At 50.8% G+C, this 16,594-nt stretch overlaps 1 protein-coding gene across 7 annotated transcripts in view; it reads right to left on the bottom strand.

Moving 5' to 3' along the window:
- Positions 1-3,584: 3,584 nt before the first annotated feature.
- The window catches only part of slmap (sarcolemma associated protein), a 100,072-nt gene continuing 87,062 nt past the window's right edge, over positions 3,585-16,594 (bottom strand). For 5 of the 7 annotated variants that reach the window (XM_031899798.1, XM_031899799.1, XM_031899794.1 and 2 more), the window contains 7 exon segments: positions 15,580-15,699; positions 14,079-14,153; positions 12,286-12,606; positions 11,682-11,799; positions 10,977-11,148; positions 10,538-10,672; positions 3,585-6,343 (listed from right to left, as the gene is read on the bottom strand). In XM_031899798.1, coding sequence (XP_031755658.1) covers positions 6,251-6,343; positions 10,538-10,672; positions 10,977-11,148; positions 11,682-11,799; positions 12,286-12,606; positions 14,079-14,153; positions 15,580-15,699 — 1,034 coding nt within the window. In that variant the 3' untranslated portion in view covers positions 3,585-6,250. 7 annotated transcript variants of the gene reach the window in all.

Genomic DNA, 16,594 nt, shown 5'->3' with positions numbered 1-16,594 from the left:
TGAATAATGGGCCCTGGAATATTGTGGGGGCTTCAGCGACCGGAGCCTCGGTTCAGAAATAGCCAAATACAGCAGAAATCTCATATTTAGTGCATTGCGCGTAGATGGGCAGCAGGGTGCCAGGCTGAGGTACCAACAGGGCAGAACCCCAGAGAGCTTTGGGATTCGGTGCATTTGACCCACATATCTACAGGCACAAACTTGCTATTGGGCCACAGTTATGAAACGGTTAAATGAACCAGGGCTGAGGGTCTGTACAGCCCATAATACTGGGGGGTTGGGGGGCAGAGGGACCTTGCAACATAATCAGGACCTGAAAGGGAAAAACCAACCTGACACGGTCACTGGCCCTTTAATAGTATTATATAAGAAAAAGGTGAAACAACGGCTCCCTCTAGTGGCAACAAATATTATTGTGTAAATTCTCAGTGCCTGCTGGTAGAAGCAACTTCTTGCCCTGCACGGATAGGTGCAATAACAAATGATTCCCCCCCAGTGGGGCAGGGTAATAAAGCCCACACTCTGGTTGGGGGGAAACAGCACCATTTTGCGCAAAAATTGTTCCTAACAAACACTATGCCTTTTGCCAGAATTCCTGAAATTCTGTGTGAGTGAGAGGCCGGTCTCTTATTGGCCAAAGCCAAGGCCTCAGAATGCTGGGAAGTTCTGATGCTCTGAGCCCTCCCACATGGGGCCACTAACCCGCCCCTGGGGCAACAACACCTACTGACAAATGACTTCTTTCTCTCTGTGGGGGCAATAGGAAGGGCTGGGGGCAATAGGAAGGGGTGGGGGCAACTCCAACACTTGGCCTTGGGATAATTCTGAGTTCTGTTGCAGCAACAGCGCAGGAGTCGCAGCAGGGTGGAGGCAGAGTGTAAAGGAACCATTGTGCCCTGTGCAACTGTAACACTCAACAGTAGTAGATTTGTTGCGCTGAACTGCACCTCCGCTTGCACCAAACCCCAACAATTAGCAGTAGACAAAGCGCGCTGTGCCCCCCATGATGTTTCACATAAACCTGCGCTGGAGAAATGACCCCCTTGACCTGTCAGTCACATGACACCTGCAGATTTGAAGGGTAAGTAAACAGAAGGAACTCTGGGAATGAATTCCAAACAAACTCTTGGAAAATCCCAGTCTCCTCCCCCTAATGATGTGTAAGTAGTCACTCCTGTAGGCTGCTGTATCAGAACTCGCCACTAGGTGTCACTGTGCCAGCGCCTATTCCAGGTGAATCCAGGCCGAGATCGGGATTTTCCTGCTTTAGGGGCAGCTGCTTGTGTGTGTGGTGCCCCATTATGTCCAGGGTGGAGGTACCAGTAGTTACCAGTGACTACAAATCCCAGCATCCTCAGTTACACTCCATACTGCCCTATAAAGTCAGTTGTACCCAATTGTTCCCATTTCTTTATCCTCTGAAAGCGACCCTAGGGATTCTATTCAATGACTGATTGGTTGGATATTGTACAATCAGGCCACACACTGGGGATATAAGACTTACACATTCTCCACACACAAGTGATCTTGTAGAGTGTAAGCTCTTTTGGGCAGGGCTCTCTTCCCCTCTTGTATCGGTTACTGATTGCTTTATATGTTACTCCTTGTAGAGTGTAAGCTCTTTTGGGCAGGGCTCTCTTCCCCTCTTGTATCGGTTACTGATTGCTTTATATGTTACTCCTTGTAGAGTGTAAGCTCTTTTGGGCAGGGCTCTCTTCCCCTCTTGTATCGGTTACTGATTGCTTTATATGTTACTCCTTGTAGAGTGTAAGCTCTTTTGGGCAGGGCTCCCTTCCCCTCTTGTATCGGTTACTGATTGCTTTATATGTTACTCCTTGTAGAGTGTAAGCTCTTTTGGGCAGGGCTCCCTTCCCCTCTTGTATCGGTTACTGATTGCTTTATATGTTACTCCTTGTAGAGTGTAAGCTCTTTTGGGCAGGGCTCTCTTCACCTCTTGTATCGGTTACTGATTGCTTTATTATGTTACTCCTTGTAGAGTGTAAGCTCTTTTGGGCAGGGCTCTCTTCCCCTCCTGTATCGGTTACTGATTGCTTTATATGTTACTCCTTGTAGAGTGGTAAGCTCTTTTGGGCAGGGGCTCTCTTCCCCTCTTGTATCGGTTACTGATTGCTTTATATGTTACTCCTTGTAGAGTGTAAGCTCTTTTGGGCAGGGCTCTCTTCACCTCTTGTATCGGTTACTGATTGCTTTATATGTTACTCCTTGTAGAGTGTAAGCTCTTTTGGGCAGGGCTCTCTTCCCCTCTTGTATCGGTTACTGATTGCTTTATATGTTACTCCTTGTAGAGTGTAAGCTCTTTTTGGGCAGGGGCTCTCTTCACCTCTTGTATCGGTTACTGATTGCTTTATATGTTACTCCTTGTAGAGTGTAAGCTCTTTTGGGCAGGGCTCTCTTCACCTCTTGTATCGGTTACTGATTGCTTTATATGTTACTCCTTGTAGAGTGTAAGCTCTTTTGGGCAGGGCTCTCTTCACCTCTTGTTATCGGTTACTGATTGTTTATATGTTACTCCTTGTAGAGTGTAAGCTCTTTTGGGCAGGGCTCTCTTCCCCTCCTGTATCGGTTACTGATTGCTTTATATGTTACTCCTTGTAGAGTGTAAGCTCTTTTGGGCAGGGTTCCCTTCCCCTCCTGTATCGGTTATTGGTTGCTTTATATGTTACTCCTTGTAGAGTGTAAGCTCTTTTGGGCAGGGGCTCTCTTCCCCTCCTGTATCGGTTACTGATTGCTTTATATGTTACTCCTTGTAGAGTGTAAGCTCTTTTGGGCAGGGCTCTCTTCCCCTCCTGTATCGGTTATTGATTGCTTTATATGTTACTCCTTGTAGAGTGTAAGCTCTTTTGGGCAGGGCTCTCTTCCCCTCTTGTATCGGTTATTGATTGCTTTATATGTTACTCCTTGTAGAGTGTAAGCTCTTTTGGGCAGGGCTCCCTTCCCCTCCTGTATCGGTTACTGATTGCTTTATATGTTACTCCTTGTAGAGTGTAAGCTCTTTTGGGCAGGGCTCCCTTCCCCTCCTGTATCGGTTACTGATTGCTTTATATGTTACTCCTTGTAGAGTGTAAGCTCTTTTGGGCAGGGCTCTCTTCCCCTCCTGTATCGGTTACTGATTGCTTTATATGTTACTCCTTGTAGAGTGTAAGCTCTTTTGGGCAGGGCTCCCTTCCCCTCCTGTATCGGTTACTGATTGCTTTATATGTTACTCCTTGTAGAGTGTAAGCTCTTTTGGGCAGGGCTCCCTTCCCCTCCTGTATCGGTTACTGATTGCTTTATATGTTACTCCTTGTAGAGTGTAAGCTCTTTTGGGCAGGGCTCCCTTCCCCTCCTGTATCGGTTACTGATTGCTTTATATGTTACTCTGTATGTCCCATGTACGAAACCCACTTATTGTACAGCGCTGCGGGATTTGTTGGCGCTTTATAAATACATGTTAATGTAATTATTGAGCCACTTTGCACCCACCCTGCCCACTGGCTGCTAAGGCCCGCCCCTTCTGTGTGAGCCAATCAGGGCGGAGGAGTGGCTGTGGCGCTGGAAGAAACCAAATGACGAGCGGGGAGGCGTGAGAGTAAAGTTATTTATTAAATCATGCACGTCACATTTGTTAGTGCAAATAGTTTCATCTGTGCTCCAGAAATTCTATGGAACCTTTTTTTATTTATTATATTTTTACAAAATAGATTTAAAACAATTATTTACTTTAAAAAAATGTCGTTCTGAACCTTCGCATGTCAGAAGAATATTTGCAAGAACCTATATACACGGGTAGCGGGTACCCACTGGCGTCTCAGTGTTATGTGGCGGCGGGGGGGTGGCGAGGGACCGTCTCACAGCTACAAAAATATCTCCCCCCCCCCCAGCACAAAAATAAACCAAACCCCTCGGGTGCCAGAGAGGCGCCCCCCCTGGGAGCCAGGGGTAACTACAGGCCTCTCCCCAGAGCCCAGCCCCACACACAGCCCCCCCTATAGCTCTCTCTCAGTATTACAGTTCGCTATGGATCTGAAGGCAGCAGGTTTGGGGCCACAAGTAGACTCTACTGTTCAATAAAACACATGGAGGTGCAGGAACATGGCGAGTGTTAGAGTCTGGGCAGCAAACAGGCCCCCCGCCCCGGAGGCTGCTGGGAGTTGTAGGCAGACAGAGGGCCACAGGTTGATTATCTCTTGCAAACTGATACTGATTATACCAACACCACCCTAACCTGCACTACTTTCCTGCCTTTCTCATAATGACCAAAGTACTTAGGGCTTACTTACCCTTTAACCCCTAGCATGATGTAGCCAATAGCATTCTAATCCCACATGCAGTTGGTCTTGGCGGGATGCACCCAATGCACAGACCCCCATTCCCAATACAGCCAGCAGCAGTCTGGTTCCTATATACTCCCCCTGCCATTATAAGCCCCCCTAATGCACAAACCCATATGGCTGAAAGCCCCCTGTGGGCGTGGCTCCCATAAGCTGTATTGCCCCAGTACCCAGGGAGGCAATGATAGGCCTGGGGGGCTGTATCCGGCCCACAAACACAGGCCCATAACTGCAACAGCTGGGAGATTGGCCAAGGGGCCAAATCAGCATCTCAACATGAGGGGGGCCCCCATAAGGTCTGGGACTGATGCCCCTCCCCTCACACCCTTGGGTGGCTGGATATTGTGCCTGAACAGATGATGATCCAATGGGATTAAAGGATTGTCTATAGAAACTGCCCCCTATACAGGTAACGCCAGTGAGGCCAAACTGCCCAATCAGTAACTAGAGTGTCTGATGGCAAAAAGTGGCTACTGGCCAAACACAAGGTGATTAGGTGCCACCAATTACCCAGGGCAGTAGCGCCCCCTATACCCACTTCTCATACAGAGGTGCAACAGAACCTACATGTTCCCTGTGGGGTCAGAATGGGCCCTAACCCACCCCCTGATTGGCTGAAGAGAGAGGCTAAATGGCAGCATTAAAGCCCCCGGCCTTACTCATAGTGTGACCCTCCAGCTGTGAAACTACAACTCCCTGCACCCCCTGTACAACACCCTAAGCTCATAACTGGGGCAACTCTTCCTAATGACCCCTGCTCCCCAGCCCAAGGCTTGGCCCGACTGCTACTGTTAGGGGCTCCCCGGGGGTACTGGGCTGTGGCCCCCACACAGAGCGTTTGGCCATCGTCACCCTGCCCCCTGGTTGTAAGACCTCTCTGCACACTGAATGCACTTTAAATGTAATGATATATTATGGGATGGAGGGTCGAACCCCCACAACCAACCCTGTCCCCATAAAAAAAAAAACCAAGAGGATTAACCCCACCCCCAAACATTGGTGCCCCCTATAGGGGGAGTGGCCAAGCCCTACCCCCAAAGCTCTGTGCCCGATAGCTATAATGTGATTAAACATATACACCGCTGGGGCCCTGGGGCCACTCCCGTTGCCAATTAAAGCTGCAGTACAGAGACAATTCATTCTCTTCAATTTAATATACAAATTTCATCCACAGATAAATGAGAAGTGCCCCCCCGCCCCCCCGGATCTGTTCCAACACAATATATTACATTCCGGATGGGAAGAATCAGTGAGCGAATGGTTTCCGTGGGCACAAAGCGGGCACAATACACTATTATACAGAGACACAGATGCCCGGAGAGGAACACTGGGTAACAAATGTGTTAAACTCATCAGTCTCCAGCTGCACTCAACTACAACTCCCAGCATCCTCCTCTGGCCGAGGGTACAGGGATTTGGAGTTGCTAAAGCCGAAACCTGACCAATTAGAAAATGGGTAGATAAAAAGGGCACATCCCGGGCACCGGAAGAGGTTCTTCCTTTAATACCAGCCCGTGCCTATCTGACCCATAAGAGCATAAATACCCAATCTGTGTTGTGGGTCAGAAGGTGGGCGGGCACAGTCACATCCAATCGTTATCAAGTAATCCATTTAATTCTTCACAATTAGAGTAAAAGAGCCACAAACCCAAACAGCATAAATAATTTGGTGCTGAATAACCCCCCCCCCGCCCCCCCTACTCGGGCCGCCGGGGCAACATTCCCAATCCTACAGGGGGAAAAAATATAAAGTCTGCACGCAAAACGTCGCCCCCTGGCTGCCAGATAGATATGACAGCGGCAAGCAGTGCCCTAATGCTGCAAAGAGGTAAAAAGGAAGATTAGGGATCTGCCCCCCAGGGGGTCAGCAATAGCGGGGGGCATGGAGGACGGGTGCATGGCTTGAGTAGTTGAGGCCTTCATGGCGCGCCTTTGGTAAGGCCGGGATACAACATTACGGCAGTCACGGCAAACAAGGCTGCTGCCACCACGGTTATCCAAGGCCACTGTCTCTGTGGGAGAGAGAAAAGGACAAGAGGTTTGGTTATTGTGCCCTTACACATCCCGGCACTGGGGGGCCCTGCCCTTACACCTCCCGGCACTGGGGGGCCTGCCCTTACACCTCCCGGCACTGGGGGGCCCTGCCCTTACACCTCCCGGCACTGGGGGGCCCTGCCCTTACACCTCCCGGCACTGGGGGGCCCTGCCCTTACACCTCCCGGCACTGGGGGGCCCTGCCCTTACACCTCCCGGCACTGGGGGGGCCCTGCCCTTACACCTCCCGGCACTGGGGGGCCCTGCCCTTACACCTCCCGGCACTGGGGGGCCCTGCCCTTACACCTCCCGGCACTGGGGGGCCCTGCCCTTACACCTCCCGGCACTGGGGGGCCCTGCCCTTACACCTCCCGGCACTGGGGGGCCCTGCCCTTACACCTCCCGGCACTGGGGGGCCCTGCCCTTACACCTCCCGGCACTGGGGGGCCCTGCCCTTACACATCCGGCACTGGGGGGCCCTGCCCTTACACCTCCCGGCACTGGGGGGCCCTGCCCTTACACATCCCGGCACTGGGGGGCCCTGCCCTTACACCTCCCGGCACTGGGGGGCCCTGCCCTTACACCTCCCGGCACTGGGGGGCCCTGCCCTTACACCTCCCGGCACTGGGGGGCCCTGCCCTTACACATCCCGGCACTGGGGGGCCCTGCCCTTACACATCCCGGCACTGGGGGGCCCTGCCCTTACACATCCCGGCACTGGGGGGCCCTGCCCTTACACATCCCGGCACTGGGGGGCCCTGCCCATAAAGTGCAACCCCCTGGGTATCTGTATTGCTACATAAGGCTGGGAGCAAAGCCGTTCCCCATAGACAGGAATAGTACTTAGATGATTAGTGCTGCCCTACCCTGCTGGGAACCATTTAAAGTAAGAGGGTGGGCACCCGTTTGGCATATGCAGGGTGTTGGGCACTGACGGGCCAATAGTAACGCAGCACAGGCTCAGGACAGGAGGTGCCTTTCTGGTTATTATGGAAAAAGCACCGTGTGTTATAGTCACATGATACTCAAAACATGCGTGTTACACGGAATCATGGCACCCCCCTCCTGCCCAGTCAGTGCCCATACCCCCATGTTGCTCCCAGGGGCCACAAAGTAGGGGCCATTTTTAAATCTCTGGCTTGGAGACAAGTGTTGGAAGCCCAAGCAGAACCTCCTGCAGTCCCCATTGGGCTACCAAATAGCCAATCACAGCCCTTATTTGGCCCCCAAAGAAATGTTGTGCTTGTGTGGCTCCCCGACACGGAGTGTGGCTCACAGGTAAAAAGAAAGGTTGAAGGTCTCTGGATTTAGGCCTTCACCATTGCCCCCAGCAGCTCCCCATCTTATTGTATGTGGCACTGCACATGCTCAGTGGGCTGCTGGGGAGGAGCTAAGCTTAGGGGTTGGAGGAAATCATCAAGCAGAAAAGGAGGTCACATGTCACAGAAGCTGCTGCTACAGGGCTATGCTGCCATCTAATGGCCAAAGCATAAAGTGCAACATTTCTGTCATTCTTCCTTGAGCTTTAGTTCTCCTTTAAAGAGACAATTCATTCCTCCCCTAATGCACCCAAATGCTTTGCAGCTCCGTAAAAGTTGGCGCCATTTCTCAGTGCTCCAATAGGCGGCGCCGACACACTGGCAGTTAGACAGTTCTGCCAGCAGAGGGCAGTACTGGACACACACAGAGACAAGAGATGGATGCCAGATGATTAGTATTGGCCCAGGGGCAAGTGAAACCCTGTGGGGAGGGGGGGGGGTTAGCGTGGTTACCTTACCAAGCATGCGTGGGACATGGATGGCACATGTAGGTGAGCAGTGACAGGACAGACAGACAGACGGACAGTAGCAGTGTTTGTACCTTTCTCTAGCACAAGAGGCCGTAACACCAGTAGAGGAAGGCCAGGACTAGCCCGATGTAAATGGCGGGGACGGGAAGTGACACGGAAGGCTGGAGGACGGAAGGGACAGCAGAAATCATTCATGTGCTGAAAATCAACGAGGCACAAGGATTCTCAAGCGGATACGTCACAAAGTGCTTTAAAGGGAAAGCTAAGCCGGAAACCATTGGCCTCCATTTGGGATGATGGCAATTTCCCCACCCCAGTGATTCATACAATTGTTTCTCTGGTTGCTAGGGTCAGTGACTCCGGCATCAACAAAGCTTATTCCACTGTGGTTGCTAGGTGCACTGAGCTTAGAAACCAGTTTACATTCCCAAATGGAGACCAAAAATAATTGATCATTTGTCTAATTTTACTTTCCCTTTAAGTCACTGCTGCACACTCACTGCCTGTGGGGGAAGTTGATACCATGAAGCGACACCAAGAGGCAATTTTCGGATGAAACGTCTAACACAGTATTATTATAACAAGGATGAGGTCTATGGATAAATGGCACCCAGAACGGGAATACTTCCCAGCATGCTCAGCTGGCCAGTCTATATAGTCTGGGGCAGGTTCTACAGCAGCTGGGGGGCTGCAGGGGGTATCAGAATGCTCAGTTGCCCCCCCATGCTGGCAGGCAGCTACGGCACAACCCGGTGGGCAGGATGGAACCCAAATATACTGTGTTAGAGGCTTCGTGATTCAGCGCTCACATGATCAGGCCGCACCCAATAGCGCGCTTAGTCCCGTACACTGAGGCGCCACTTGCCCCCCACTCTGGGTTTATTAAACAACCAGGTGCAATAATGTTTGTATGTTTCAACCAAGTGCACCCCAAATTATTCCTTTACTGTCACAATTTCATTTTGATTTTAGTCACATCCCCCCCCCCCCAGGAGCCCCTCCACACATGTGAGCTGACACTCTAATCTGTTACAGGTTCATATATTAACTTCACTGCTGCTCAGAAACACCGGCAGCAACAACCTGATTGGCTGAGCTGCTACTGGGGGGCGGGCACAAGATTTGGGAAGTTGCTTAGAATGATATTTTCATTCATTCTGCATGGAATTCCTGTATAAATGTTAATAATGATAAAATAATCAATAATAAAAACTCCTGGAAGAAAAAAGAAGCACATAAATCCTTATTGCCCTAAAGGGGCAGCCCTGCCTTCCCAGCCGCCCCCCCTAACAAGTTGCACTAGGGGCAGTTAATGGGAAGTAATGGGGGCAAGATGGCTGCCAGCTCTAAAGCAGAATAAAGGCCAAGCACCCAGACAAGCCCAGTAGCAAATGTTCCAACAGAGGAGCCCCCCCGGCCCAGTGTGTCTCCCCAGTGAGCGCATGTATAGCTGCACTACTGCGCTTTTAGCAACGCATTCATTCCTTGTACTGCTCCTGCGAGCAGCTAATGCTCTATACACATACGGACAAGCGCATTATACAGCACCCATGCAGGCACTCTCCCCTACGCATGGTTCCGCGCCAGAGACACACGGTGCCGTGACTAAATCATGCGATCGCTCTGTGCGCAGGAAACCATGGCCAATGGCAGGATACAGCCACATTGCAACGCCACAGACAGGCCCTATAAAGCACAGGCTGCACAGAAATGAAAGCTGGGGGGGGGGACACGCAGGGGGCAGACACAAAACCCAAGCGTTTCTGTGATGTTCCGTTGGGCCCAATAACCATGGTGCAGCAGGATCCAGAACCAGCAAAATTATCAATTGCTCTTCCCAAAATGGCAGATATTGTACCAGCCTAAACAGTTCCACACATTCTCTCATACTGAATAATAATAATAATACATGGGTGTTATGGTGCTGGCTATTGGGGGTGCAGAGCATGAAGGGGGGGTGCTATATCTGGTGTGGGTGTTACACACCAGTGCACGGTAAGATAACAAATACATTTAATTCATAGGAAAAGATGAATACTGGAGAGAGTCAGTTTATAAGCCCAGCTGTTACAGCCCGGCTATGGGCTACTGGGGGGGCCGCCTGATTGTACAATATTATGATGGTCATGGAACTCCGAGGTGACTTCTAATATCCTCGTATTTGATAACAAGGGGTACTGTATTATAATATACAAGATTCAGTGAGTCACGTGACAAATGACATCACTAAGCACCGTTTATAAGGATATAATTTACAGTTTGGTCCCATAGGGAAATGGCCCAACTGTATATTATATGGGATACAGATTATGAGATTAGGAGGGGTATTAACTGCCCCAGTTAGGGACGAGGCCTGGGCCAAGCCCTGACTGACCCCACTTACATTAGTTCCTTTCTCCTGCAGCAGCTTCAGGTTCTCTTTACATTGTTTCAGCTCCTCCACCACCGACTGCTTCTCCTGTTCAGCCTTTTCCACGGTTTCCCTGAGCTCAGAGAGCTTCATCTGGGTGTTATCAAACTGGGAGAGAAGCACAATGAATGGGGCACGCAGGGATTAACCCCAATTACAGTCAAAAATGGCACTTCCCCTGTACCCAGTGATCTCCAACCTGTGGCCCCAGCTACAAGTCCATGGGGGAAGGAGGACACAGCCAAGCGGCAGTTCAGCCTCGGGGCCACAGGTAGAAGAGCTCCAGGCTAGCCCAAGCTGCTACAGAGTGAGTGACAAATGGCACAAATTCCCTTACAGGGAAGGGGAGGGGCCATGGGAAGGGGAGGAGCCATGGGAAGGGAAGAGGTGGCCAATGAATATGGCAGCTTACATCTTGCTGGACCCCGACGACTCTCTTTTCGGCCTCTTTAAGCTGAATTTTCAAGTTGGCCGCCTCTCTCTGATTCTGGTCTTTCAAGCAGCCAACTTGGTTCTCAAGCTCCTTTCGACTAAGTTCGAGGACACTGAGGTCATTGGTGAGATCTTGAGATTGTTTCTGGGAGCTGAAACCCAAGCAAAGAGGTGTCAGAATGAGTGATACTCGCCCAGATTGCCCAACCGCCGGCGCTCACTCACACTGCCCAACCGCCGGCGCTCACTCACACTGCCCAACCGCCGGCGCTCACTCACACTGCCCAACCGCCGGCGCTCACTCACACTGCCCAACCGCCGGCGCTCACTCACACTGCCCAACCGCCAGCGCTCACACTAGATAGCTTGGATATACAGAAAGGCAGTTTTAAAACTAATCATTTGCTGTTTATTCTGTTAATTTGTGTTTTAAAGGTCTAATTGGCTTCAGGTTGATATGTAAAGTGAAGGAGACCTAAACCCCCCCACCCACCCCCTAACTGCCCTCCACTGCCCCCCCCACTCCCTCTCTGCAGACTTATGTAGAAATGTGCCCTTATCTGAAAACCTAAACTAAAAAAGCAGAGCAGTGCAGCTCCCGAGCACCACCTTGTGTCCATTCCAATACTCAGAGGGACCCTGCGGGAGTGTGAGCAGTTACAGCCCCGTGTGTCAGTCACATTACCTGTGCAGCTCTCTCTCAATCCTCTGGCACTGCTCACTCAGCAGAGCGTTCTCCTTCCGCAGGGCAAGGCAGTCGCCATCCAGGGAGCTCACATTCTGCCTTAACCCCTCCAGTTCAGCTGGAAAGGGAGAGAAGAGTTCAGCTCATTCCCTGAATCAGATTAAACACATTATTCCTTCTGAGGCCACTTCATTTACCAGTAATTCAATTCCAGCTCTTTTCTACCACTCCATGCTGAGAAATAACAGCCCCCACCCCTACAGAGGGGGCACCTGATCCCGCCATTGGCCCACAGTGGGGCACCTGATCCCGCCATTGGCCCACAGTGGGGCACCTGATCCCGCCATTGGCCCACAGTGGGGCACCTGATCCCGCCATCGGCCCACAGTGGGGCAGCATTGCTAGCATCGACACAGCCAGTGATTACTGTGCAGCTAGACTCCAAGCTAAATCAGTCTCAGCGTCTCAGACTGACAATTGATATAAAGAATGACCCTTATGAAACTCTGGCTGTGATACTGAGTGTATATTTAATCCCCAGCAGTAAAGCAAGACAGGACTGCTGTGCGCTGCCAGTTATAAAGCGCCTCTGTTCTGTACTTACCCTGCCACCGAGCTGCTTCTTTCCTCTGCTGCTCGTCCCGCTCCCGGCTCTGTGCCTGGAAACTCGCCTGCAGGTTCTCGATCTCCTTCTCGTATTGCGAGGCCGCCTTGCGCCAGTGCTCCAGCTCAAACCGCACCTCCTGCAGCTCCCCCTGCAGCTCCGCAATGTCCCCTTCCCGCTCCGAGGCAACCTGCTCCGACACACGTTTTAGTATCTCGATCTCTTCCTGAGCGTGCAGTAGCGCCTCCCGAGTGCTGCCGATCTCATTCTCTTTCTGCTCACGCAGAACCTCGATTTCCTTCTGCAACCTCTGTAACTGGGCTGAACATACAGAGCCGAGTGAGTAACGGTAGGGACTGTACCCCAGTATCCCAGTCCCCCCCAGCCCAATAAATAGTGACTGTCTGTGGTACCTTACAGCCCCCCTGGCATTCCCAGTACCCAGAGGCACAAACAGCCCCCCCCCCCCAGCCCAATAAATAGTGACTGTCTGTGGCACCTTACAGCCCCCCTGGCATTCCCAGTACCCAGAGGCACAAACAGCCCCCCCAGCCCAATAAATAGTGACTGTCTGTGGCACCTTACAGCCCCCCTGGCATTCCCAGTACCCAGAGGCACAAACAGCCCCCCCAGCCCAATAAATAGTGACTGTCTGTGGCACCTTACAGCCCCCCTGGCATTCCCAGTACCCAGAGGCACAAACAGCCCCCCCCCCAGCCCAATAAATAGTGACTGTCTGTGGCACCTTACAGCCCCCCTGGCATTCCCAGTACCCAGAGGCACAAACAGCCCCCCCCCCCCCCAGCCCAATAAATAGTGACTGTCTGTGGCACCTTACAGCCCCCCTGGCATTCCCAGTACCCAGAGGCACAAACAGCCCCCCCAGCCCAATAAATAGTGACTGTCTGTGGCACCTTACAGCCCCCCTGGCATTCCCAGTACCCAGAGGCACAAACAGCCCCCCAGCCCAATAAATAGTGAGTGTCTGTGGCACCTTACAGCCCCCCCGGCATTCCCAGTACCCAGAGGCACAAACAGCCCCCCCAGCCCAATAAATAGTGACTGTCTATGGCACCTTACAGCCCCCCTGGCATTCCCAGTACCCAGAGGCACAAACAGCCCCCCCAGCCCAATAAATAGTGACTGTCTGTGGCACCTTACAGCCCCCCTGGCATTCCCAGTACCCAGAGGCACAAACAGCCCCCCCCCAGCCCAATAAATAGTGACTGTATGTGGCACCTTACAGCCCCCTGGCATTCCCAGTACCCAGAGGCACAAACAGCCCCCCCAGCCCAATAAATAGTGACTGTCTGTGGCACCTTACAGCCCCCCTGGCATTCCCAGTACCCAGAGGCACAAACAGCCCCCCCCCAGCCCAATAAATAGTGACTGTCTGTGGCACCTTACAGCCCCCCTGGCATTCCCAGTACCCAGAGGCACAAACAGCCCCCCCCCAGCCCAATAAATAGTGACTGTCTGTGGCACCTTACAGCCCCCCTGGCATTCCCAGTACCCAGAGGCACAAACAGCCCCCCCAGCCCAATAAATAGTGACTGTCTGTGGCACCTTACAGCCCCCCTGGCATTCCCAGTAGTAGCAGTAATATCTTAAATCCCAACGTGTAGGTGACTATGTAGATGGGCAGAACCTAGGTGCCTGTGGCACAGCACATGCTCAGTGGCAGCAGTGGCTGTGAGGGGAGAGCAAAGCTGTGCACTGCCGGAGGGCATTAGGTTATGTAGCTTGGAACTGGGATCATTAGAGCTCCACGCGCCCCCAATAGCCCAACTTACCCTGGAGATGCTGAATTTGCTTAGTAGATTCCTCCGCTTGCTGCCTGCCGGCTCTACTTTCCTCTTCCAACAGAGCTGCAAACAACACACACAGTGAGATTCCCTCTAATGCCCGACACACAGGGACTGAAGGGAGTTACAGGGACACAGGCTGAAATACAAGGCACCCTGTATAGGTACAAGTACAGACTGTAATTATGGGTGCAACCAATTCCACATTTGGTTTGGGAGTCCGAGCATTTTTCACACAGGGTTTGAACAAACCCAAGTGCCCGGCCAAACAGAATCCAAACCCAACAGTTCAGTGTAAAAATGAAACTGGGTAAAACAGACTGTGCAAAATAGAAAATATTTCTAATATAGTTAGGAAAACATGTCATCTATAAAGGCTGGAGTGGGCAGATGTCTAACATAATAGCCAGAACACTACTTCCTGCTTTCAGCTCTCTAAGCTGTTAGCAGTCAGTAACCAATCAGTGACTTGGGGGGGGGGGGGGGGGGGCATATGGGACATAACTGTCAGTTAGTTTGTATTCGAATCTGACCTGCGGGCTCACAAACTAACTGACAGTTATGTACCATGTGCCCCCCCCTAAAGTCACTGACTAACTGTCAGTTAGTTTGTGAGCCCGCAGGTCAGATTCAAATACAAACTAACTGACAGTTATGTCCCATATGCCCCCCCCCCCAGTCACTGATTGGTTACTGACTGCTAACAGCTTAGAGAGCTGAAAGCAGGAAGTAGTGTTCTGGCTATTATGTTAGACATCTGCCCACTACAGCCTTTATAGATGACATGTTTTCCTAACTATATTAGAAATATTTTCTATTTTGCACAGTCTGTTTTACCCAGTTTCATTTTTACACTGAACTGTTCCTTTAAAGGAACAGTAACACTAAAAAATTAAAGAGCTTTAAAGTAATAAAAATATAATGCACTGTTGCCCTGCACTGGTACAGCTGGTGTGTTTGCTACAGTAACACTACTATAATTTATATAATAAGCTGCTGTGTAGCCACGGGGGCAGCCATTCAAGCTGGAAAAAAGGAGAAAAGGCACAGGTTACATAGCAGATAACAGATAAGTTCTGTAGAATACAATAGTGTTTTATCTGTTATCTGCTATGTGCCTGTGCCTTTTCTCCTTTGAATGGCTGCCCCCATGGCTACATAGCAGCTTATTTATATAAATTATAGTAGACTTTCTGAAGTAAACACACAACTTTTACCAGTGCAGGGCAGCAGCACATTATATTTTAGTTACTTTTATACACTTTCATTTTTTGGTGTTACTGTTTCTTTAAATGATGTGACTATGTCACATGACTATGGAAATGACAGATTCCTCCACCATATTTAGATAATAATCTGACAAATCCTTGGAGGAATATTTGGCTGAATGTGGGAAAGAGCATTGGGTGCCTCCCTAGTGATAATGATAAAGTGCTTATTGGGCAGCCCATAATAACCTCACAGACACCTACTGATGGGAAACACTTACCTTGCAGTTCTAGGCACTTCTGTTTGCTTGTTCTGAGCGCCTCTTGTGCCTCTAGGAGCTCCTTGTGCAGCTGTTGGATTTCCGGTTTTGCCTCATTCGCCCCAGCGTGGAGCAGCTCATCTATAGGGCAAATAAAGCATTCGCTGCGGTTAGAGCAATACTGACAGTGGGCTACGGTGGGGCTACGGTTGGGCTACGGTTGGGCTACGGCTGGGTGCCCTGTTGTTGCCAGACCCTACCTACTGTGCCACCTACATCCTACCCACCCACTAACTCTGCAGGGCCACTCACCCCGTTACGCACCCACCAAACAATGGGCAGAAAGATGCCATTTGGCAGGACAGAGGCAACAAGATTACAGATGCCCCTTGTGTGGGACTGGCAGGCAAACAGTTAAAAAGCTGTTAGGCACCCTCCCCCAGTGAATGTAATCACTTACCTGATACCCCAGGTTGGTGCCCCTGTCAGCAGAAAACTGCACCGGCCCGGGGTACCTGGGCACAAGCAATCCTCTACCCGGGGCTGGGGCAGGTTTCTGCTAACAGGGGCACCAACCTGGGGTATCAGGTAAGTGATTACACTCACTGGGGGGGGTGATTAACAGCTTGGTGCCCCCCAGTGACCATTTCTTTCCTTCCTCTTTAGACCATAGCAAATCTCTTATCTTTATTAATCTTTTGTGGCAAAGGAAAATGAATGGGAAGACAAAAGCCTCAGGGTCAGTGTGGGTCTGTGGGTGCTGGGCTCGCTTGGAAGGGTTCAACTTGACGCACTCTGGTCTTTTTTTTTTCCAACCTACTTTTTATTAATATCCCCAGAGAGAAAAGAAAAACACCATAACATAACTGGTAGCTCCCAAAAACCAAAAACAACCTCAGACACATCAAAGATAACTATAAATGATCACGACCAGCAATGTTCTTCCATATTTTTTGAGCTTCCTGTATGAATCTTCTATCTGAAATATTTCATATTCTATATTACTGCTAACTTCTCTTATAAGCTGGGAAATGTT

The sequence above is a fragment of the Xenopus tropicalis genome, chromosome 4 (assembly GCF_000004195.4).
Source record: "Xenopus tropicalis strain Nigerian chromosome 4, UCB_Xtro_10.0, whole genome shotgun sequence".
Taxonomy (NCBI): Eukaryota; Metazoa; Chordata; class Amphibia; order Anura; family Pipidae; genus Xenopus; species Xenopus tropicalis.
This window is presented reverse-complemented; position numbering and strand designations above follow the sequence as displayed.